We start from the raw sequence: 25400 nt of genomic DNA on the forward strand, positions 1-25400 counted from the left end.
AGACAGAATTTGTGGGTGGGGTCAGGGGTAGAGACAGGATGGAATCTGCCAGTAACGTGTAAAGCTTAGCTGGGTAAGGGCATTGGAGAGCTTGGGCTTGACAGAATTTGAACTTCATTGTCCTTTTATCCTCTAACACAGTGGTTCTCAACCTTCCTAATGCCACGACCCCTTAATACAGTTCCTCATGTTGTGGTGACCCCCAACCCTAACATCTATCCATTTTACAGATGGAGAACACTGATGCAGAGAGTCTTCGACGACTCCTGTGAAAGGGTCGTTCGACCCCCAAAGGGGTCGCAACCCACAGGTTCAGAACCGCTGCTCTAACAGTAATCTAGAATGTATTTTTACTTATTGGACCACTAAAACACTGACTTGCTGGCAGCCCTATAATATAACAACTAATCCTATTGTTATTGTTTAAAAGTAAGTAATACAATACAATGAACAACTATGCACACTGACTCAGAAATTCAGTTCCATTGAACAGAGACAGTTTCTTACAAGCAAATTTGCACAGTTCAGCAAGTTCTGCTATGTATTATTTATCTAATTAGCTTATTTATAGCCCAACTTTCTCACTGAGACTCAAGGCAGATTACAGAGTAAAGAGAAAGAGAAAAATCTAATCCTACAGTATAAATCATCCAATGAACTATGAAACAGGACTAGGGATACAAAATTCAATAACAATGAAACAATGAGAACAGCAAAATGCCTAAGGCAAGGTATTGTGTGAACAACGCAAAAATGTAGACTTACAATATCTACAATGATAGATGATACCAACAATAATCATTACAGTGAACTGCCGACCTAATCTCATATGAAGGTGTCCTCCTGGACTGTTGCATCTTACTGCAGATATAATTCTATTATAAGAATTACCTCCTGCACATCTATGATTTGCACATTCTGCACATTCAGGAGGTTATGTTTAGATAATATTGTGGCAGAGCATAGCAGAAAAGGCGATCCCACAGGTCTGTGGGTCCAGGCCATGGAGGGCTTTGGAAGTGATAATCTGTACTTTGAATTGAACCCAGAAACTGAATGGTATGGTTACAGAGTGGGTGTGACATGAATGTTCCACCTAACACCTTCTAGTAACTTCAATCAATTTTATTGAAAGCCATAGGCCATTACAATATTACAATATTATTACATTAAAACTTCTGAGCCAACTTGTTATTCCAACAGGTAAGAAAAAAAAATCACTAAAAATCCATCATGTGAACACTAAGTCTTTCACTTTCCCCCCTACAGTATGTCTAGATTGTATTCCCACCTAACTTATACCAATTTAGGTTTGATCATTTACTTTATTACGTTGTTGGAGCGACCTTCCAGTAACTGGACAGACATGTTCTGTACCTATTAAGACTTTCCAAGTTGACTTTAAGAGCAGACCCGTGTAGAGTGCATCACAGTAGTCTAGCCCAGGGGTAGGGAACCTGCGGCTCTCCAGATGTTCAGGAACTACAATTCCCATCAGCCTCTGTCAGCATGGCCAATTGGCCATGCTGGTAGAGGCTGATGGGAATTGTAGTTCCTGAACATCTGGAGAGCCGCAGGTTCCCTACCCCTGGTCTAGCCTCAAGGTAACCATAGCATGGATCAGTTTGGAATGCTTAGGGCAACTGAGAATCAGTTAAAAAAACTGGTTTGGGAAGACAAAACAGACAGGAAGGGAGAAATTAGTCTGTTCAAGCTCCTTACAGGGTATAATATTCTGGAGCATTAGACCTGGGTTGGGGATTCATTTTTGAATATGTATCCCCTTCTTTCCCTTTGATACCACAGTTCACGTTCAAGTGCTTATCAGTAGGGCAGCAAAGTATGGCCACGGACAAGAGAGGTCTTTTTAGGTACTTGCTGAACTTCCAGTTATATAATAGATTAGTTTGTAAATCTAAAACCAATACAGACCAATGAGAACTGAGCATGCTGCAGCAGCCAATGAATGTTGTAGCAGTTGAACATAAGTTAAGACATTTCAATTCAATTGTATGTATGTATGGTGGCTTATCAGGTCCAACATAAAGTAGACCAAAAATATACTACTAATATTTGCCCTAGGCATCCTTTTCTCCCAAACTCAAATTGGAAATGATTCTCTGTGTTTTGAGTTTACAGACTTTGAATGAAGGGATGTGGATGTTGAGTCAGAAATTTTCTTCCTGATTTGTCAGAAACAAAAACAAAAGAGTAGCATTTCAGTTTGCTTCAGTTCAGAGCCCCTTCCTCTTCACTGTTTAGTGTCATATGCAGAGTCACTGGAATTTCCCACAATAAATCCACATATTCTGTTCTGCTAAAGTTTGGTGTTGAGCATTCTTATTCAGCTAAACCAAGGAAACGGGTTCACAGTATACACAATCAAAGAAAATCCACAAACACTGTGAAATTTGGCTATAAATATTAAAATATACATAATCAATCCCAGGAGAGAAGCTTTCCATGGTTTCTACTATGTCCAAGGCTGTGGGCACTCCAGAAGCTCCCAGGAATGACCTCATGAGTCCTGTGCAACAGCAAGCTATAGTTCCTATAGAACCAGCAGTCCATGAAACCCCTGAGTGCACCTGTTCACCCCCTGCACCTCCAGAGTACCCCCAGGACCCTAGGAATAGAGAAGGAGGAGTCTCAAAGCTGAAGCCTGAATCAGGTGAATAAGTACACCTTTGGTCACTCAGGGCCTCCCACACTTGCCTCTCTCAGTAAGAAAATACAGTTTTGAAGATCCTTGGAGGACCTAACTCTGGCTACAGGAGAGGATGGGACCCACATTTCCCTGTATCCTTCAGTTGAGTCGCAGCCATCAGTGCTTCAACATTGCCTTTCAACCAACTTATGCTTTAGCTTAGACAGTAGCTGACTCCTAAGCTCCAGTCTGGTTGCCTTTTCCAGCTCCAGCTCCCATTCTTGCCTTGAGCCTTGGATCCTGCCCTGCGTGTGCCTTGCCTGTTTGTTTGTCTGTGAACTTTAAACTGTGACCTTGCCAATTTATGAGAACAGGATGATTAATCAATTTTTGTTTTGGGCGATACATCTTACTTATGGAGGTTTTATTGCCATTAAGTTGTTTATAAGATACTGAACAAAATGAATATAATGTTAAAAACTAATGGAAAAGTATGCCACAATCAGGATGGATTAAATAATAACACAGCACATATCCAAATAGAATTAAAAGGATGTGAAGAAGAAGAGGAGGAGGAGGAGGAGGTGGAAGAGGAGGGGAAGTTTGGATGTATATGCCATTTTTTCTTAACTATAAGGAGTCTCAAAGCAGCTTACAAACTTCTTCCCTTCCTCTCTTCATGAAAGACAACCTGTGAGGTAGGTGGTGCTGAGAGACTTTTGAGAGAACTGTGACTAGCCCAAAGTCACCCAGCAGGCTTCATGTATAGGAGTGGGGAAAACAAACCTGGTTCAACAGACTAGAGTAAGTTCACTGCATTTCTCCATATCATCACAAATACACTAATGGCTTACCTTTTGTCGTTTCCTAAGTATCCAGTTTTTCCATAGCAGAAGTCTGACCTGTCGCAGGAAGCTCATTCTCCTTATGCATTGGCAGCATCCCAGACTTGGAAAAGAGAAATCTTTTGCTATTATCCTCTCACAGACAACTGAGTTCTGCAAAGAAACATGATAAGCTTACAATTAGATATTCCTTGAGGGCTTCAACCAAAGTCCAGTTGAACCAGAGAATCTGATGTATAATACAGGCTGGAAGTATATTGACTGAGTGTCAGGATGGTATTAAACTATATAATTTGTTTTTGAAATCTTTGTGTATGTGCTCATTATGCTAGGAGTAACATTAATATCAAAATTTTATGTGGCTGCATCCACATGGTGAAGATTGTTTCACATTCATCGATACTGTGATTGCCAAGTTATTTGCCCTGGCAACAGAGCATCTACATGAGACATATTGCAGATTGCAAAATATAGAAAACAATTCCAAGAGATAGCATAAGGCAACAATAAGAGTAGGATTACACAACTGGAATACAATGTTAAAAAACTGTCTAAGGCATGACATCAGGCAGAAAGTAGGTTACAGAGGTAGCAGACAATGCAGTAAAAGCAGGATGATACCTGTGATAAACATTGCAATAGACTATAATCCTGTCAATATATTTAATTCTCAACATGGCCTCATCAATGGATGCCTAAATCAGGAGCCTGGGGGGCATGAACAGACCTGACAGATCATTCTGCCAATCTGAGAGAAACCTAAGATTTTCAGGAAAAAAAACCTGGGATCTTAAAGAAAAAGCAACTAGTGGGAACAAACCCACCAAAATAGAAATATCAGTTGTAACTTTGAGAATCAAATCTCCTCTGAGACTTCAGTGGCTAGGCTAGATAATGACAACAGTATTGCCAGCCTTCAAGCCTTGGTTTCTGTAAAAGTATGGGGGAATGGTCCCTTCCAGGCTGTTTGGTACTTTGAGGGAGATCATGTAACTCTGAATGGTATAGAGACTTACTTTTGTTTCAAAAAAAAATGAAAACTGGCAACTAGTACATTGTTGCAGTAGATTGTCATACCTTTTAACCTCATATCAATGTAGCAATTTTTGATTTTGAAAAAAAAAGGCCAGAAAAAGCCTGCTGCAATGTGTATGCGTGGGGTGGGGATGGCAGTCATAGAGGATGAAGCAAGGAAAATGATCCCATGTTAGTGGGACCTGAAAAAATGGTCACCCCAGCATCTAAGGAAACATTGGCTACTACCTTTCCCAAAAGCAAAAATCTCCACGTAATAAAGGCAACTGATAGCTGATTTGTAAAAGTACAGTAGAAATTAAAGGCTTTCTTTTCTGAGTTTTAATCATTAAATATCTTTTAAAACACTTGTAGTACAATCATAGCTCTTTATTCTGTTTGAGCTGTTCAGCAGGCTGCTGGTTTTATCCTGTTTCAGTAGCCTTCATCAGTGTACACTGTACACTATTCAGACTACCACCATGGATTCACTCACCGCAGTGGACCGTATAAACTTCTCTGTGATCTTAAGATCTGCTACAAGGGCTCCTGGTCGCTGATCAATACTGGTTGAGCAACCAGTGCCATAATTGATCGTTTCAATACATTCTCAACATCCAGATCCCTTCAGTCAAAGAGACCAGGAGTTCTTGTAAGCAGATCTTAAGATCACTGAGAAGTGAGTGAATCCATGGTGGTAGTAAAAACTGATACCACCATAAATCTGTCATTAGGACAACCACTTGACTCTGCTGACTTTGCTGCAAAAAAACATGGGCCAAGGCAAATACAGCCACAGTAAATTGTACATGTTTGTAACTATGGTTCAGACTTATACTGTGTGGGAAGGGGAGAAGGAACTTAACCTTTCAACATCTGTCCAGTTTTATTAATTTTAAAGGACAAGATTTTTCAAGGAGAAGTTTTTAAAATGCTAACAGGAGCATGAAAGGCTTGACGTTAATTAGCAAAACCACACAGAGGTGAGTGAAGAGTTAAATAATGTCACCTCCATGTTTGGCTTTTGCATGGACTGAGGCTGATGCATCTATGCACAATTTAACTGTTATGGACAGATAGACTTCTGTGGCTGTTGGCAAATCTATTTCAGCTCTAATCCAGACTGCTTTCACGGGCATGGGGGGGGGGGGATCATTGTTTGGTTTGATCTCATCACTACTGCAAATGCAAAGGCATCCATGCTGTTTTTCCCTGTGCTTTTGCCCTTGTACCTGCCCCTCTACACATACACACCCGCCAGGCTTTTTGCCTGTTTTAAAATATTGACATTGTCATGTACTAGTTCAAGCATTTGACTAGTCCTAGTGAGGTTACATTTAAATGTACTCTGAGGCAGGAAACTCTGTGGGCCTTTCTATACCATCTATTTCACAGAGCTGTTGTGAGGACAATGCAAAGGAGAGGAGAATGTCTCCTTTAACCCCTGGAGGATCGGCAGAATAGTGAAGCTGGCCAGATACAAGTCCAGAGAGTGGAGCAATGAATTGGCAAGACAGATCTTTCTTCAAACCTGAAAAAACAGATTTGTAGCAAAATGTGGGGAAAAAACCATGAAAACATTGACGGTTTTAACCTGTAACACCCCCCCCCCCCGATGTAGGGAGCACTTGCTGCTTTAACAAATTGATTCCTTCAGTTGTTAGGCAACCATAGTATTCCAGCCTTTCCAAGGCTGTTGTGGTCTTTGAAGAAAGACCCAGGCCGGGCTAGGGTGCCAACTCCAAGTGTGGGAATTCCTGGAGATTTTGGCATGGATACTTGTGGGAGGGCAAGGCTTGGGGAAGGGAGAGGCCCTAGCCACATATAATGCAAGAGTGTCCCTCCTCCAAAGCAGCCATTGTGTGCAGGTTGACTGCTTTTTGTCATCCAGAGTTCAGTTGTAATTCTGAGAGATTTTCAGGTTGTAATTCTGAGAGATCTGTTGGCAGGAACCTTTGGGTGTCTTGATACCATCCAACTTCCATGACTCAGCTAGGCCTGGCTGCTTGCTACTCATGAGCAGCAGGCACCCTATGAAAGCCAATGTGGTGTAGCAAGTTACATTTTCAGGGTAGGGTCTGGGAGACCTAGGTTCAAATTTCAATTTCGCTGTCGAAGCTCACTGCGTGATTTTGGACCAGTCACATAGTTTTGGCCTAATCTATTTCATAGAGTTAGTGTATGAAAAGGAGGAAAGGGGAATGATGTAAGCTGCTTTGGTCCCCACTGTGAAGAAAGGTAGGATATAAATGAAGTAAATAAATAATAAATCTAGCCAAAGATGGGAGGCAGATAAAAGGTGGGTTGGTGAATGCTGAGAAGGAGAGATGATACAGGAATTGCCAGGGATAGGGAAAGAGGAAATACAGTTTTAAAAACTCCAAAAAAGGAGGAGTATACAGGGGAAAGAGAGACAGCCCTCTCACACAAATCCTTGAGAATTCCCTACCATTTCTAGGCAAAGGCTGATGGGGCAGGGGGAGACGGAAAGCATAAGACACAGAAGCAGATGAAAATAGACTGGGTGTTAGGTAGGAAGGAGAGATGGAGGCAGGAAAAGGGGAAGGACAATGGGTGGCTTTCTGGAAAGTCTAGAAAGTGTAACTATAAAAATTGAAAGATTTGCAAGAGAAGAAAATTGATTTCTTATGCGCTGAAAAAAACAATGTAAATTGAATCATAGAGACTTAACTGCAACATTGATTGCTGTTTTTGGATTTACTTTGTTGGTGCTTTTAATACAATAAAGACTGACATGCTGGTATTGGAAAACTCATCTGTCATGCAATGAAAAATGATGGACATGTATTTCAAAGCAAGAAAGTGTAAGCACAGCCAGGTGCAAATGAGGTTGTCTTATTTTTCTGAAAATTCCAGTTCAGTCGGGAGAACGGGAGGTTGGGTGGTGGGGACACATGATTGATCTCTTTAAGTATTTGAAAGGCTGTCACTCAGAAGACAGCAGGCAGCTGTTTGGCAGCAGGAGAAAGGACTTCCAATAAATCACAGGCAGAAAGGTACCGACTGGATATTAAGGGTTTAAATTACAGGCGGAAAGGTACCGACTGGATCCTAAGATTTTTTTTTTTTTTTACAGTAAGAGTACTTCAGAGGTAGAATCGATTTCCTAGGGAGGTGGTGAGTTCTCACTCACAGACAGTCTTTATGGCCATTTCCCCACTGAGAAATTAAAGCTGGATACAACCAAGTTTCAAAAGAAACAGCAGCTTTTCATCGCAGTTTCACCCTCACCACTGCAGTGTGTGATGAGGACATTGATGTCTATCATTGTTTCAAACAGTGCAACACTCCCTACAATTGTGCAATCAAATGCGCAGTCGTCTCAGCGGCTCTTTCTTCCTCATCCTTGTTGGCTGTTGCACTGTATTGGGGCGGGAATTTTTTTTGCACAGCTACATCACCACGCGCATGCGTAGATAGAAGCTACGTTTATGCGCGGCTTCTACTTTTTTGGTACTCTTTACCCACACAGCTGCGCTGGCACAAAAAAACCAGGGCTGCGTGCGCATCACGCACCACCTACTGAGCTCTGATTGGCTGGAAGGCTCCAAGTCACTCCCTACGGTGGGAAAATAAACCTAGATTCTGTCCCCTGATCCTCCCCACTGATCCAGCTTCAGCACGTGTTTTTTTTTAAAGGTACACTTCTATGCAGGTTCTTTAAAAACACGTGATAAGGGGGAGAGGTAGCACCAAAACCGGGATGAATCAGTGTTCAGCATTTAAGCAGTGCAGAGTTCTTCCTGAAACCTTGATATTTTGGGTGAGTATCACGTGATTAATTGACTGTGCGGATTCCACCTATGTAGCAGCTGGATGAACACTTGTCAGAAATGCTTTAGGCTGATCCTGTGTTGCGCAAGGGCCCGGGGCTGGACTAGATGGTCTGTATGGACCCTGCCAAATATATGATTCTATGATTTTATAATTGCTGAATAGGAGATGAAGTTTTATCTGGTGAAGCTTCCCACATTCCCATAGGACAAGGTGCATTTGTCTCAATTTCCTCTTCTAAAACTCTCTTTAGAAATACAAGAGGCCCACTTATTCATCTCATCGGCATACACATCAACAGCTCAAAGATGATGGTGACAAATCATCCACATGATGCACCTTAGATTAATATTTCAAAACTTAAATCACTCCAGAATATTGTGGAATACAGAAGCAGGTTGATGACCTGTGTCAATCTGTTTTATTTTTCACTTCTGAAATTTTTCTCAGATAAAAGGACTAATTTTAGACTGGATGATATAAAGATACCTTATCTCCCAACCCTTCTACCAGGGATTAAGTGAACCAAAACCCTGCATTGTATCAAACCCACATAGAAAGCATCTGAAGCATGCCACACCGAACAGATTAAAAATAATCTAATAACTCATACAAGGATACATTTAGACAGTGCTTCTTCTCTGTTGATACTGTGGCCACGTCTAATTTGGATTAAACTGGACAAAGATCTTGCCTAATTAAATTGTAAATCCTATTTGGAAGATGATTAGCTTTTTGGTGTTACCATCTATGCAGGCTGAGAATGACCTACTTGCATTCTGAGTTAAGTGAGTGGGAATTTCTAAATTCAGCAGGACATATTTTTAAAAAATAATTAAAAAATGAGTGGAGGTGTAAGTAAAAATAATGGGCAGCTGGAACTTGAATTCAGGATCGTGTTTATTTCTGCCACAGTAGATACTGTTACGTTTTTAAGGATACTAAATTTGAAAGGTAGCTAAGCATATCACCACTTCCCAGAATTCAGACACACACTAATGTGACCGGAAACTATGCTCAGGATAACATTATACAGAAAATAACATGCTGACTTATAAATGTAACACTGTAATGATATATCTGTTTTTAAAGTAGCTGGCAAAAAGCCCACTGGTACAGTGTGTGTTGGGGGGGGCAGTGGGTGTGAGGAAAAATTGATAAGGGCGGGGAGAGAAGTGCAAAAGCCCACATGTTCCCAACCACACTTTTCTCAAACCTGCTGTGAAAACAGTTTCTCTGAGAAATTGTACCAAAGGAGCTGGAGAAAACACACAGCAAACCTAGGAAAAATCTGGAAGGTGGATAGCCATGCCCTACACCTCCAAAACTGCTGCAGTTGAGGGGCGGCAGTGAGAGCAACCTACGTTTATACAGAAATGGTCGTCACTTCTTTGTAGCTGTTCCAATCCTATCATAACAACATTGTTAAGTATAAAAGTGTAGCTCCAAAATGGAAAGGGCCAACCAAGCAGATGCAGCAAGAGGCAAGCCTAGTGAACTGTTCTAACCAGGGCATTATTTTTGGTACAAAGGTTTAAGAAACACTCCTTGATGAGATTGTAGGCCCCTTGATGGGATTGTAGGTATATAAAGAACACATATTAACGGTATCAGGTCACTGAAAAGGTAGTAATAGAGTAGAATATGTACCACTTCAGTAGATAAACAGCTGGGTACTAGTCCTGTCAAAATCTGTGCACAAAATCACACATTCAAAAGAAAGCTCCTAACTCTGTCTCAGCCTTTTTCTACAATGGTCAATATCCTATTACTTCTGTTGAGTAAAACTGGAAAGCTTTCTCCAGCTTGCCCAATGAGCCTTCTTTCAACTTCTTCCACTGTGAAAGGAGGAATTTGTAGGAAGGTTCCAAACTGCTGAATACAGTAGTAAGACACAGTACTAGCATTCCACAATGTTTCACGGTTTGCAGATGAAAAAAAATAGAACTGGACATGCTTTCCTTTGAATCAGCACAGTGCTTGTTTTCCTGAAACGGCAAATTGGGTTCCTCAGTGAAGGGACAGCACCTGAAGTAATGCACTTAGAATGGGGCTATGAATCAGAGAGCTAGAGAGTCGTACTCGTACATCACCAGCTTTGATGGAATTTTCTGAAAGGAAACTATGCATTCCATTTGTAATGGATCAGCAGGGGAGCTCAGAAAGTGGAAGGGTCTAGAATTTTACCAATTAAGATTATTGAGGATTTGAATTTCATTTCTTCTGTCATTCTGACCAAAGGTGCAGTGGCACACCTGTTGCTGATTAGTGATCTTGAGAAAGGGGGCAATTATCTTTGGGGCATAGTCATAGGCTTCAGAAGAGCCACTGCATTTTAAGGGAAGCACAGCAGTACCTGCCGTGTATAGTGATAAACCTGCAGTGTAGTGATAAACCTAGAGATTTTCTCCACATCCCAATTAACTGAACCAGAACCAAGACTTTTTCTTCCCAGTATAACTATGACTATCTTAATACAATCAGTAATACTCTGTTTATTTCAGGTTAACTAGGATAGCTTAACTAGCAGGTGGCTTCTGCATTTTTTCTGATTAGATTTTTACTTATTACGTTTCAACCACATGCTTCTTTCATTTTATGGCTCCTTAACCCTGCTGGTATTCTTCTCAAATTCCTACATTAAATGATTGCATTGTGAAGATCCATTCATAGTACCTAAAGGTGGGCTCCACTACTTAAAAGCTTATAGTTTACAATGAACCACAAGAGTTCTATTAATTTTTGCTGCAATACATTAAGGTATCTGCCTCTCTAGAGCTTTCTGTTATTTAAAAAGCATTGCATTCTGCTGATCCTGCAACACAGCTTGGTAGCAGGCAGCCATCAGAGGGACCTGAGGATTTATGTACATTATACTCGGCTTGCATTCCTCTTTGTCATAGAAAGGCTATCCAGCACTTTGCAATTGTTTACAGCAGCCAAGACTGGTATATTTGGCTAAAAGGCAGCTCAAAGGAAGTTATACTGCAATGGGATTGGAGTGGTGACACTTTTTAGTAACAAAAACAGGGACAGAAAATAGGCCAACGTGAGCGCTTTGCTGATTATGTGAGAGTAAAGATGAAGGAATGTTGATAGCAGCAAGTCATTCCACCATTATATGGTATGCTGCAGCTGCTAACTGTTCCTTTTGAACTATGGAAAAGGTAGCTCTACTGTTGAATGTTTGACAGATCTAGATAACAGGGATACATCTTAGCGGTTTGGATGCTCTTGTAATCCTTGGCAAACCTGTCTTAATTCTGTATCTGTTAAAAAAAGACTTGCATAGGAACTTTGAGAAAATTAGGGTACAAAGCTCAACTGCTACATAAAACTTTTTTAAAAGTTGAGAGGATCATAGATGGAATCTGCAGATCAGTTCTCCTTTGCTGTGACAGCTGGGGCCTTGCTGCACGTTATAGAAAATGATGGGCCAACGGGAAACTCATAGTGTAATAAATCCAAACTTCACAAATAGATACAAATCAGAATTGTAAATTATTTCTCAGATAGCATCTTCCACTATTTCAGTCACCACCCCCACTACCTCACCAAAATAACTTCCCGATTTCTCCCCCTAAATTGCAGTTTTTGTTCAAAACTAGTATTGTTTAGTTGGTATCCCCCCATCTGTTTGTATCTCTGTGACCCAACAAATACATGTGCCTTTATACTGGTGCACCTTAACACATTACCATTTGCAACTCTCTCAGGCAGATATGCTGGTATTCAATTCCCAGAGAGAATACGTAATTGCGTTCTTGACGGTATTGAGTCCATAGACCATGAACTTCTAAGATGTCCTGAATTCTTAAAACTTAAGACAGGAATTGATTCCCCTCTCTAATTAGTAATGATTTGTCCTCTCTAGCTGCTGAGACTACTAGGCTACTGAGAAACAAAGATGGGTGTTTGGTTGCTGTGGTAAAATACAGGAACGTTCAAAGGTAAAGTAGCTAGCTTTCCATCAATTGCTCATACATAATCCCTGAGTGGCTTTTCATGACCAACTGGTTGAATGAACAGTAAAAAGAAAGAGTGTGTTATTTGTATAAATATATTTAACATTACACATAATTTCAATACTAAATGAAGTTAGCATTCACAAATAGCCTCTGCAGAATAACAGAAACCACAGAATTCCTAGAACTGGGAATTTTAAAACACGCACAGCAAAGATCAAGTCAGTTCAGAACAAAACTAGAAACGTTAAACTTACCTAATTTGGATGGAGATCTCTATCAAAAGCATTGCAGTGCTGTGAAACTTGAAAGGAAGCTGGAGAGGAAGTCCAGCATGACTGTAGAGGAATGCATCTTAGGAACAGTGAGCACTTAATAATAATACAGCTCAGTTGTAAGGAGATTGTTTTAATCCCCAGCTTGATGTGGGGGTAGCGGTTTTCACTATTTAAATATTGTATTAAAAGGACACTATAGAGTGCAGATTGGGAAAACTTTATATTTTCACAAGATTTGAAAATTTGAAGTAATATGTTAGAAACAACTATTCAGGTCTCTAGTTTCTAAAGCTCTTTATAAAACACACAGAGCCATCATGACTAATTAGGTCAGCAAGCTATGGAAGCCAGCATTGTGTCAAAGCCTCAGAGGCCCTTGTTGAGTTAATGTAAGTACACAGAACATAGCAACAGGCAAATCTGACTGCTATGACTTACAAAGCCAGCAGGATTGTACATGGGATATTAATGCACTATTAATGCTCCCTTTAGCTGGTGGGCTTGTGGCAACATTAAAATTGCAGGTCAGTTACTTTGAGAGCTATCTAGATTTATTCCAACTGCTGCAGCAGAAATCTGAAGAACTGAAGAGCCCTGTTACAGAGGCCATGGAGGCTGGGAAGTCAAACTTATGCTGATTTTGGAAGATGAGACAGAAAAAGTTTATACAAAGAGGCTGACAAAAGAATATATGCAGGTACATAACAGAAAATGCAAGAGGGCAGACAAATAGGTAGCAAACACTATGTTCAGAGCCTCTATCAGAACCTCCCCCTTTCCCCTGGGTTGATCATACAGACAAGACTTAAGTGCCTTCCTTCTAGAACAAGTCCATCATTCATTTCCTTGTCTTTCATCCTGTTTTTTTGGCCACCCACCAATACAGGCAGAATGTGGCTGAGCAGTTGAACTGAGATGGTGTGAGGAGAATGGGCTTCTGCTTCTCACAGAAAAAGGGCTGTGGCTGTTGCAGACGTGCAGAAGGCCCCAGGTTTGATCTCCGGTATCTCTGGTAAACAACCTGCCTGAGATCCTGGAGAGCCATCACAGTCTGAGTAAATAACGAAGAGTCAGATGGACCATTGATCTGATTCAGTATAAGACATCTTGAGGTATGTTTTTAGATACAGGAAAATAATTTGGACAAACATTGATTTAAATGCAATTAAAGCAGAAATCAGTCAAATAAACTAAAGGACTCATCCAGTGTTGCAACAATTACTATTCCCCACTTAACTAGAACTCAAGTAGTTTGTTTTTACTAGTGTGGTGGCAGCATAGAACACCCCCCCCCCCCCACTGTAATGAAACAACTCTCCAAAGTGGAGGATGTAAGGTAGTAGAAAATGTCCCATGACATCTTAAAGGAAAGACAAAATGATTTCTGGTGGTAGTGTAATTCTGGGACAACATACTTCATCTTGACTGACTGTACGACAAGTAGCCTTTCATTTAAATTAAGATGATTTTCTATGGGAAATAATTTTTTATGAAAGACTATAAAGACTGTTGCCTATAATTATGATTGAAAATGCATCCACCAGCCTCCACACTTGAGTGGGGCTATTACACAGATGGAGGAGGAGCAATCTGGCTCCATTCCCTGGTCATAACTGAGTTAAGCCCTCCCCTTCCTATACACATTTATCTCACTTGGGCTTAATGCCTTAACAACATACAAACTATGCATGTTTAGGCTCCATCTCCAGGAGAACACTGTCACTAGAAAGTTTCCGATGATAGAAATGAAGACTACTTATGTACAGTTTGTGTATAAGGTATGAGGCCCACATGAGATGAACACAGAGGGGCTAGATCCCATCTGTTCATTCCACTCCCCTGGAACATGTGTATGTATGTCTTCTGTACATGGCTTGCACTGTCGAACATTATGGTGATTGTACAGAGACATCACTTAGAAGTCATAGCAAAGGTTAAAGTTTAGTTCTAACACAATTTTAGTAAATCAAATTTACCACCATTATTTTGTAAACTGAAAACAAACTAAATTCATGCAATTTTGGCAATTTAATCTGAATACAGAAATATTAGCAAAGTTTGATTTATTAGGTATAGGACACTCAATTTTGATTACCATCAGTGTTCAAAAATTTTATATAATGAACAGAAAGTAGACACTAACACATTTGTGGTACAATGAAGAGTTGGATTAGTTCTCATATAAATTCTGTTTTGGACTCGGCTTTCTGTGCAAACCCACAGATGCTACCTAGCAGCCAGATCTAGTTGGATCTTCATGTCAACTTTGAAGTGATATTAAAACTATCCCCTGATCTATATTGGCAGTGGAATGAAATGGTAGAGTGCTGAGATGGTAGAATAGCTTGTGCCATTTCAAACTGAAGGACAGATTATGTTTATAAATGTTTTCCTAGATGACTAATTTACTGCAAATGGAACACTCAGCATGAAAAGTTGTCCTAACTCCCCAGCATAATGAGATGGTTGCTTGGAGGAACATTTTACATCCTGTTTGAAACACAAAAGCTTATTCTATATCTCATAGTGCTGCATGTGGAGACCATGCCCAAAGCCATGTGCATAACCTTCTAGGGTGTATTTGTGTTGTGTGTGCTGGTGTAATAACTGTAAAGTCATGTAATCAGTGAAAATATATCTTATCAGTTGCAGCAGAATGGAATACAATACCTCACTTATTTTACACAAGATACAACAATGACACCATGAGCTGCTATATCACACAACTATGTCAATAAATATACTTAAGATATTATCTTAACAGTTCCTTCCTGACATAGGAGGCCTCATTTTATCAGTTTGTAAGAGAGAACTTCAGCCTCTCCCAGCTAAGTTCTTTAATGGTGCCCTAATTAAGATTCCTTGTTCAGGGGTTGCATCTACAACATAGTTTCAGTGCATTAAGTCCACTCAAAAGATTAAAAAATGGACCTCCATTTGTCTGCTATGGCTTCAGCAAATATATACAGATTTTCTGCAAACATCAGAATACAGGAGAAATTTTATGCAGCAAAAGTTTCAGCATTCCTATGGGAAGAGGTGGTTGGCTTTATAACCCCACTTGCTATTGTACTGACATCCCACTCTTGATTTTGAATTAACAATCTCTAAAAGCAATTTTAAAAAGCTTTCCAGTATTTTCTATTCTTTAAAAAATTTTCATCATGTTAATACTTTTGCATGTGCAATGTGCAAACCAAAACAAACCTTTTTTGTACAGAATAATTTTAAGTAAACACAAATATATTCATTCATAGAATATTATATCAACTCACAAAAGTTCTATATTCAGTAAGATGGGCATCATAGAATACATAAACTCAGTGAAATGTTAACACATTAATGTATATTTAAAGCAAACAGTACTTATAAAACATTACAAAATGGAAAACCACTTGATGCTGTTACTAACTGTTCTGTTTTTTGAATACTGTAACCTATTTCATCAAACCTTGGACCTACAATCTTAATCTCATCTCCGTTAGCACTAGAAGAAGCTATTCGTAGTGAGAGGAGGGAATGCTAGCCTTTTAATAAGTAGGGATGGCAGTATTGCTTCCAATTGCCTTCCTTCCTGAAGGACACCTGAACTAGCTAGATTTTTGTGCATTTAACCCACCTGACAACTGGACATGTAATGCTCAATTATACATATTCTGTACAAGCAATGCTCAAGTGACAACACAGAACATCAACAGATTAACATGTAGTTGTATAATACACACATATATGATATATGATACACAAAGGCCATATTGGCCTATATGTAATCTATTCAGGAGCAAAAATATTAAATTGCACTGACTAGGAACAAAAATGAATATGGACATTTTAGAGCAATGTTTCAAGCTTTGGTTCATTTCTTAAATTAAGTAGCTCTATTTCTTACCCTGCAGTCTAATCAACACATTTATACTGAAGAAATGGTTCCTTTCATTGCTATGCTCAAGAATAATTAATTGGCTTCCAAAAACAGGAGGGAAACTCCACACACAAGGAATGTGACTACTGGGCTTCTCAGCTGCATCTTTTTTAGCTGCTTTTATGCTGGGAATGCATTTAAATATATTTTGAGAAAAATCTAATGAATTAAAAAACTCACTTCATTATTTTTTCACAGCTTTTTTTACAACCCATATTTTTAAAATTCTGTACACACACACACACATATATATAAAACAATTCCAATATGGCACAAAGGTGAAATCTTCTAGGAATGAAGTTCCCCTGGACAAGACCACAAAACTGTTTAACAGTTCCAAATAGGTTTTGTTGCCCTAAACGAAGTGAGCTTCCCTATGTTCCAATTCTTGCATCCGCTTTGGCCTTAATCTCTGATAAGTGGGTTTCAAGTCTGTAGGGGAAACAGCTTCTGAAGTGATTTTTTGTTGCTTTACATGGTGGCTAGAGGAATCCACGGAACTCTGAGCAAGCCCGGGGTTCACTGATAGCTTTGGAGTCTCATCTTTCACAACTGCTGTACAGAGTTTAGGAGAAGGACTCTCGTCGTTCTGTTTGGGCTTATTGTTGGCTGGTGGTTTATAGAATGTCCCTGGTGGTGGCTGTAATGTTCTTGGTGTTCTGAAAGCAGCAAGGGGATTAGAGTCTGGGGTATGTCCTCCTGCAGTTGTCCTTGCAGCTCTGACAGGTATTGTATATGGCTTATTGGGCAGTATGGCATTCACGGAACTGTTAACAATGCTACTTGATGAAGCTAAGGCACATGTGTTCACTGGCTCTTGTGTTCGATTTTCCTGGGGTAGACTCGTCACAATCATTGCTGTCCTTGCAGTCATATCATATTGTTTATACTGCTTGTCCCAAGTCTTCTTCAGAGTCTGAGAATCATAACAAGAAAGCCTACAGCCGACATTAACAGCTGGAAGCAACGGTGTCTCAGAAACCTCTTCAATAACAGGGCTTTTGCCAAGCTTTTCTGTACTTAGCCCTGCATTTCGGGAATTTTTCTCATTCAAAACACAGGGGAGAAGCATTTGACCTAGAGGTAAACTGACAGGGCGAACAACGGGCTTTGTCCTCTGAGAACGTAACTGAACTTTGGTTATTTGACGATTAGGTCTGAATAAGGAACTGGTTTTAACACCATCCTCAGCTGCTGGGAGGGATGGTTCATTGTCTTGATTGGAAACCGGAATCTCAGTGTTGTCTAGGAAGAAACAGATTGGTTTTAGCTAGAAAGCAGATAAAGAAAATAAAACTATTTTAGATAACCACACCTTCAATAGGGCACCCAGGCAGCTTTACTATCATCTGAACAAGACTCTATACTAACCATATGTTCTAGGCAGAAATAGTCTACAATGGTCATATTAAGAACCACTCCGAATTTATCTGTCTTGCAGACAAGTTCATTGTCCTGCTTAGCAGAATTTTGCAATGCTTACTCAACTGCTTTCTATTCCGAAGGATATTCTGTTTACTTGGTTCCGGTCATCATAATACAGCCTTCTTTTTTACATACTGCAGGAAGGGAAGAAGTTCCCTACCGTCTTCCTGTACCAGATTTACTGGATCCTAGCCCAAAAGTTTCCACTGTAACCCCTTGTATTGCAGTAGAAACAAACACCTTCTTCAGTTTAAATTTTAAAATACTAAAAAGCAGCTTATGTTAGAAATTCTTAAGAAGCACCTGGCTTCAATTTTTTTTCTCTTCCAGCCTGGTCCTAGTAGTGAACCTGGGATTAATGATGAGCCCCAATCACAGCTTAAATATGCCTATTAATTTTGAACATGTATAAAGCAGATCAATCCAAGAGCTGAGAAGATGACATATTCATCTTGTTCCTCCCAGTAACAGAAATCATGTACTTTCAGATTACAGATTTCTTTTAACTAATGAATATGGTGTTCCATGGAATATGGTGAATCCATGGAATACCTGGCAAATGCAGGTAATTGAGAGATTTGACCTAGCTCAGCTCATTTTGACCTGGCTCAGCTCCATTCTATCACTGCTCTAAAGATAGATTGGGGAGCTACATAATTGGTTCAAATGATACAGTTTCGAAGAAAAGCTATTTCTTTTGGGAAAGGAAGGCACAAGGTGGAATTTTACACACTTAAAGGCTACAGAGAGAACGTACATCTCTGCAGCCAGCAATTATAGATCTATCTTACACAAACACAGCTCAAGACAGCACCTTTGCAGCTCTTTGTACCCCTTTCAATATCAGCCTCTTTCACATAATGGTTTTTGCAAAAAGTGACCTATTGAACAAACAGGGCTAATTCTGCTTTTACAGCTATCCAAAATAATGTATGTGGAATAATGTATGTGGAATATTTATCAGCGCAGCTTTTCAGTCCCAGTTCTCGGAGGCAACCAATTATATATGAATAAAATTAGCTATATATTTTTTTTTCCTTTGAGATAAATTACATTGTGCTGTTTCACCAAAATACAGAAGTTACTGAATCTTGCAATGGATTGAAAACTCAAGTCTCTTCTAAAAATTTCATAAGAATACTCCTTTCAGCACAACAAATATGTGCAGGAAATTCCGTAAAATGATTAAACTTACATTTTAAACCATTTGCCACCACTATACAGCTAAGAATTAAACAGATGTTGGTCCAACAACCCATGGACTGCTTTTTTATTCTGCATTCCAGTATATAGCCATTGGTGAACTATCAAGATCAACTTTGAATATTCTTGTAATGCCCTGTTCTTGGTAGCCCATGACAGCCTGATCTCATCAAATCTCAGAAGCTAAGCAGGGTTGCCCTGGTTTATATTAGGATGGGAGACCACCATGGAATACCAGAGTTGCTATGCTGAGGCTGGCTATGGTAAACCACCTCTGAAGATTTCTTTGCTTTGAAAATCCTACAGAATCCCCATAGGTTGATTATGACTTGATGGCAAAAGACACAAACAAACAAAACGGATCTGACTATTTTTTAGTTCTGTTCTTTCACAACTGAGAAAGGAAGTGTTTCTGAAGGAGAGTTTCTCCTTCCAAGACTATGTTTAGTTCCAAGTTGTGAATTCCAGTCTAGAAAAGCAAAGTCAAGTTGCTCATAATGTAAGCTCTTAGTTATCAACAGGAACACATAGTTAACCCTAGCCCTTTTGAGTTTGAAGCATTTTTTAAACAATACAAACATTCAAGTAATATATTCAGAACATAATAGAAAATGTTATATGACATGTTTAAATCTTATATTGCTGATCAAGTTTAACAAGTATTATGGTTAGACACAATTTGTGATTTTTTTGGTAGATAATTTGAAATAATTCTCATACTTTAAGCAACCGTTTACATGGTTGAGCAAATGGTTTGAGCAACCATTTACATTTGCGAAATCAGGCTGAAGGCATTTAAGTCTACAATTTTCACAAGAAATGTCAATAATTATTCATTTGTGCCATGCGGTGAATATTAGAATCAAATTCTTCTCTTATTCACATATCCATCAGTTGTGATGTATTAAGTATACCCAACACTAACCTGTTAATTCATTAGAAATCTTCAGCATGTCTGTAGCAGTATCTGGTTCATCAAGTAATACAGCAATTTCTGAATCTTTACTCTCATTTTGGATGTTCTGTCAATAAAAACCAGAAAAGAAATGGAAAAGGGTAAGAAAACTTTTCCAGAACAAGATAGAAAAGTGCAAACTTTGTTTTCCAGCACTCATGGGGAATGGATGCTGGTAGTTTACCAGAGGTGCTGATACTCAAAACTTATTGCTCTTCCCTGATCCCCCAACCCAGATGAAACCGCAGCAACAAACTCTTACCCAATGGTGACAGGAATCTATCCTGATGTGACCCTTCACTCTAAGACACAAAGCCAACCTACACAGAAGGCAGCCAAAGATGCCAGCAATCTGGGAGCATTCTGACAGAGTCAACAGCTTGGGGCAGGCTAAGGGGAAAGGTGGCACTGAAGGAGATCATGAGCTGATACTGCCAACTGCCAAATCTCAGGAGCAGCCAGAGACATCAAACTGGCCAGCTGGAGAGGCATACACACATGCATTAGAAGACACAGTGTATGGTGGGGACCTTATCCTTTGTGCAATGCCAGTTAACTAAGCAATCTGTCTAATCAAGTGTCAGATAACAAAGCATTTATTGTACTTCCATGACAGTGCACTCACTTCCTTCAGAGCAATACAGGATGCAATTTTCCTTTGCTGCTGTTCTTGATCTTCTGGCAAAAGAATACTTTTAGCATAAGTAGCATTTTCATCAGACCGAGCTGAATCTGATAATGGCTGCAGCATAATATCAAAGATCTTCTCATAATTGGATATAAGAAGCTCCACTACCCGAGCTTGATATGGATAGTCCACAAGTGAAGAAAGAGAGACTGTAGCATCTGTCTGACGTGGCCTGATAAGAGTTGGGCCAAATATAATGCCAAGGTTGCTCGCAGACATTTTATTTTCATCAGACTGTTCTGTAACCCTATATAAAAGAACAACACATCAAAAAACTTCTGAATTTTTCCACCAAGTCTTACTTTAAATACCGTGTTTCCCTGAAAACAAGACCTACCCCGAAAATGAGCCCTATCACGATTTTTGGAGGAGGTTTAAAATATAAGCCCTACTCAAAAAATAAGCCCTACCAGTAGTTACAAATCAGGATGGTATGATCCAGCAGGGTGCTCCCTGCCAATGAGGATACAACTTGCATCACATGTGATGGGGAAGCAACAGGGCTGTCAAAAGTCTGCCTTAATGAATTGTGAAGGTACCATATTTCCTGTCTTATTTTTGGGGAAACACGGTATGCTGTTACCAACAGATGAACACAAATCTATATGTGAATTTTGGAATAAAGTGTTAATGTGCTGAAAATGGGATGCCAAATTAAGTTGGGAGCTTTCACCAGCACCAATTAGAAACACTACAAATATACACAGACATTTAAAAATAAATGCCTTAAAATTGTGAAAATGTGTTGGCTGACATACTCTTACCTATGCAGGTGGCCTATAAGAAACTGCAGCGTGTTATAGTTTGGTGCAGGTAGAAGTTTGAGGAGATCTTTGATTTTAAGAATGATCCTATTCAATTCGATACACACTGATTGCCCTTTTTTTGATCTGGAACTTATCTGTTTCACATCAAATTCCTCATTAATATTTTGACTCTCTTTTGCAAGTCCAATGAATTCATTATAAAGCCGAAACAAAATCAAAGGTTCTGGGAGCTGAAAGAAAATATAAGAAATTATTTCAACCTGCATTTTTACCTAATTTTTACTTATTTGCTTCCTACTACTAGCTTTATCAAGAATAATTCCTTTCTTCTACTAAAAGACTGTACTTTCCTTGCTGAACTCAACAAATTTATGCACAATACATTGCAGTTTTTGTTGTTAAATTACAGACCACTGGTTTTAACAGTATTGAGAACTTATATTGTATACAGATACACACAAGCAGTATAGAAACAGGAGACTTACTAATATTATGTATGATACCACACTATCCACATTTATTTTACTTAAACCATTTTATTCAGTGCTGTTACAACCACAAGAGCTTTTGTGTCTAGTTCCCATCTGCCTCCCTATGTGAAGAAGCCTGCTGTTCCAACATTCCAGTGTAATTGTTTTAGATGGACAACTTGATCTTCCCCTTCTTCAGACATCCACGGAAGTGGGGAAGTCAGTGAACTGGATCCCATAGAGGGTTTCTGTCAGTGGAGAACTTCTTACTCTATTCCCAAACTCAACATGCTTCCTAAATGCCAGTCCTGGGAAGAAACAGCATTTCAGCATTCTAGACTATAAGAAAGTTTCACAGCACTGACAGAAATCATTTTGTTCAAAACAGTTCACTAGTTGGCAGAGAATTTTCAGGCTCTGAGGGAAAAGGAAGGTGGGATAAGGTCCACTCTGCCAAATTCTTCAATGCACTTTTCTATAAAGTCCAACCCAGGTTCACTTCAGCAAACCTCTCAGCCAGAATGAGCAAGAGATGTGTGTAGTTACCTGACGAAGATACAACTTAAGGACATTACTTATATCATGCGCATAGAGTTCTGACAACTCTACTAAGTCCTTTCCATTTTCAAATGCTTGACAGAGCTTTTCAACCCTTGATTTGGCTCCATTCACACGATATATACCCTTAAATACAACAGAAAAAGTTGTAAACAATTGCAAAACCAAAATGTTACTTGCAAATAATTTTAGAGATTGTTTAGAAGTACAATCTCTTTAATGCTAACTAGCGGGGCCCAGCCACGCATTGCTGTGGCTTATTGTGGTGAAATGGGAAAGCAAATGGGAGGCAACCTGGTTTTCTGAACTGTAACCTCAGTATTCAGGGAATCTAGGCTGGCTGGGCTCTCCCTCCCCTCCCTTGCATGCCCTTCACTCTCTCCCCTCCCTAGCTTCTCTTCCCTTGCATGCCTTCCCCTGCGTCCCTTCCCTCTCCCACCCTCTCTTCCCTTGCATGCCACCCCTCCCCCTCCCTCCCTTTCGTCTCCCTCTGCTAGGGTGGGCGGGTCATATCCAGATGCTGGGCCCGCTCCCTCCCCTCCCTTGCATGCCACCCCTCACTCTCTGACCCCTCCCTCACTTCTCTTCCCTTGCATGCCTCCCCCTCCATCCCTTCCCTCTCCCTCCGCTGAATGTGTATGAGAGTAGGTGTGTTGTGTGGTAGCAGTGGGTGAGGCACAGAGAGTGAAAGGTACCTGCATGTGAGGGGGAGAACCCCACCTGACGTCTCACATGGCAACGTGTGTATGTGTTTCACGTCCACTTGAGTTATTGCCTATGTACTGTTTTCACTGCTCATATCTGGCCATCTGAGCGAACATTCTAAGGGCACGAACATTCTAAGGGTGGCAGTTACACACAGGCAGCTTCATGGCCTGCTGCGCCAGGAAAAAGATGATTTACCTGGCTCAGGTGTGTGGTCTGACAGCGGGAGGTACGTAAGAACACAGTCGGGGGAATGAGTAAGTGTCTGTGAAATTTTCAGAGCGTTTAGGCCAGCAGGTGAGGGGTTATTCTCGAAGCAACAAATGCATCGTTCCATTTTTATACATATAGATTAATATTTACCTTTACATTCAATGCTCTGCTTTCAATTTCAGAGGTACACTTTTTGATGATGAAGGGAATACCATCAGGAGTATTTTTGGCAGCTTGAGTAAACTCTACTCCAAAAAGATGAAGTCTTCCATGAAGTTTTTTGTGTCCACATTGAATAGCTAAAGTCTCCAAGCATTTCTTATGACAGGCAAGAAAACACTAGAAAATAAACATAAATGAATTCACATTCCAAACATTTTCAAGTTGGGAGCAGAGAAATAATACCTACTAACATCACAATCATATCAGCTTACCCTGAAAAACTGTTTAAAATGGGAAGATTATTATTAAAATCTGTTGGATCCTGGATGGGCTCAAACCTACAGAGGATCAAAGTCTTCCTTAAGGCCACTAACATCAGCAAAAGAAGACCCACTTAACCAGTGAAGACAGGAAACAAGTTAAGTAGGTAAGATATGGAACAGTATTTGATTTGATTTAGAAATCTAATATGGACATATATTTCATACTGTATGGTGTCTTCTACACACCTAGAAAGAGAATGTCAATTTGATCAGCATACTACATTTTGCCAAAGTGACAGCTCCAATAGATGTATCTCAGCAAACAGAAGTGTAATAACAGACTGACCATATTGTATAGTTTGGCCTCTGACTTGATGAATCTCAAGAGAAGATTTCTCTTTGGGTCCCTCATACATCCAAACTGGTAACGGGGGAAGATGTCATACTGATTAGGAATGGAAAATCAGTACAATTCTACTTGGCTATGAAGACCGTGGCCCGCAAAAGCATCACTTTCTTAGTGGTTACCACACTAAACTCTCCCCTAAGCTCCTTACAGTGGAAGATGGAAATGTGGATACAATTCATATTATTGTCTATTTTCATCTCCAACTGTAGCAATGAAGTCTCCCAAAACAACAAAGGTCAAAAAAGCTTTTTGAATTCCTACCTCCTCACATTCTGCACCATGGAATACCACCAGACTGTCACATTCTCTACATTTAGATGGAGCCCTCAGCTTCCTCAGCTTGTGTGTCTGAGCTGCCTTAGACAGAAGAGTGTTTCTAAATGGTCCAGGTGAACTGGCAATTTCGGTCACGAGATCATTTAGACCTTGGAAGACAAAGTTTGATACATTCCAAACAATGCTACAGCATGAAAAATACATTTTTCTTCATTTACTAAAACATGGCATGTATATTTGCTAATCAAGATCCAAACTGAACAGCACATTCGCGAAGAAACCAAATGCTCTAAGTACAAACAGAATTATCTCTACATTTTGTAGCTGTTGAAAACATCAGGATTCAACAATTATTGTGGTACACTTGTTCCATTTCTCCAAGCAGCAAAAGGTAAAAACGCAGAGAGTGACACAGCAGAAACATGACTGACAAGACATCATTCAACCAGAACAGTTATCTCATCATCCTAGGAAACAGGATGATCCTGAATGGCCTTTCTGTGCCTAGCATTCCACCTTCTATCAGTAGATCACTGTTCTTGGAAGAAAATATTATAAATAACCACAGGCCCTGTGTTTGTGTGAGCCATTTCATTCTCTGGAAACCTGTTTGATCAGCAGGGGCAAAGTTTACCAGTAGACAGGCCAAGCAAGCAGATTAGGGATAAGGCAGAGGCCACTGCTTCTTACTCACATAGCTCACAAATAACCAGCCAGTTCTTCTCTGTTGCAGGAGGAGACAAAGGCAAATGTTTAGCTTGCAGATGCAGGCATGCACAGGTGCAGAAATTGGGGTAAGGTGATGAAAGCAGCAGATCATGCCTTGTCTACTGTGAGAGA

At 39.9% G+C, this 25400-nt stretch overlaps 2 protein-coding genes across 5 annotated transcripts in view; both read right to left on the reverse strand.

The window, feature by feature from the left end:
- Positions 1–14472, reverse strand: part of ABCA4 (ATP binding cassette subfamily A member 4) — a 158989-nt gene extending 144517 nt beyond the window's left edge. The window contains exons 1-2 of the mRNA XM_048496239.1: positions 12524–14472; positions 3502–3645 (exon numbers count right to left, since the gene is read on the reverse strand). Coding sequence (XP_048352196.1) covers positions 3502–3567 — 66 coding nt within the window. The 5' untranslated portion in view covers positions 3568–3645; positions 12524–14472. The remainder of the gene's footprint in view (positions 1–3501; positions 3646–12523) is intronic.
- A 118-nt stretch (positions 14473–14590) lies between these two features.
- The window catches only part of ARHGAP29 (Rho GTPase activating protein 29), a 67731-nt gene continuing 56921 nt past the window's right edge, over positions 14591–25400 (reverse strand). For all 4 annotated transcript variants that reach the window (XM_048496243.1, XM_048496240.1, XM_048496244.1 and 1 more), the window contains 7 exons: positions 24546–24709; positions 23601–23789; positions 22521–22658; positions 21502–21734; positions 20675–20984; positions 20020–20116; positions 14591–17711 (listed from right to left, as the gene is read on the reverse strand). In XM_048496243.1, coding sequence (XP_048352200.1) covers positions 16822–17711; positions 20020–20116; positions 20675–20984; positions 21502–21734; positions 22521–22658; positions 23601–23789; positions 24546–24709 — 2021 coding nt within the window. In that variant the 3' untranslated portion in view covers positions 14591–16821. The remainder of the gene's footprint in view (positions 17712–20019; positions 20117–20674; positions 20985–21501; positions 21735–22520; positions 22659–23600; positions 23790–24545; positions 24710–25400) is intronic.

The sequence above is a fragment of the Sphaerodactylus townsendi genome, linkage group LG05 (genome assembly GCF_021028975.2).
Source record: "Sphaerodactylus townsendi isolate TG3544 linkage group LG05, MPM_Stown_v2.3, whole genome shotgun sequence".
NCBI lineage: Eukaryota > Metazoa > Chordata > Lepidosauria > Squamata > Sphaerodactylidae > Sphaerodactylus > Sphaerodactylus townsendi.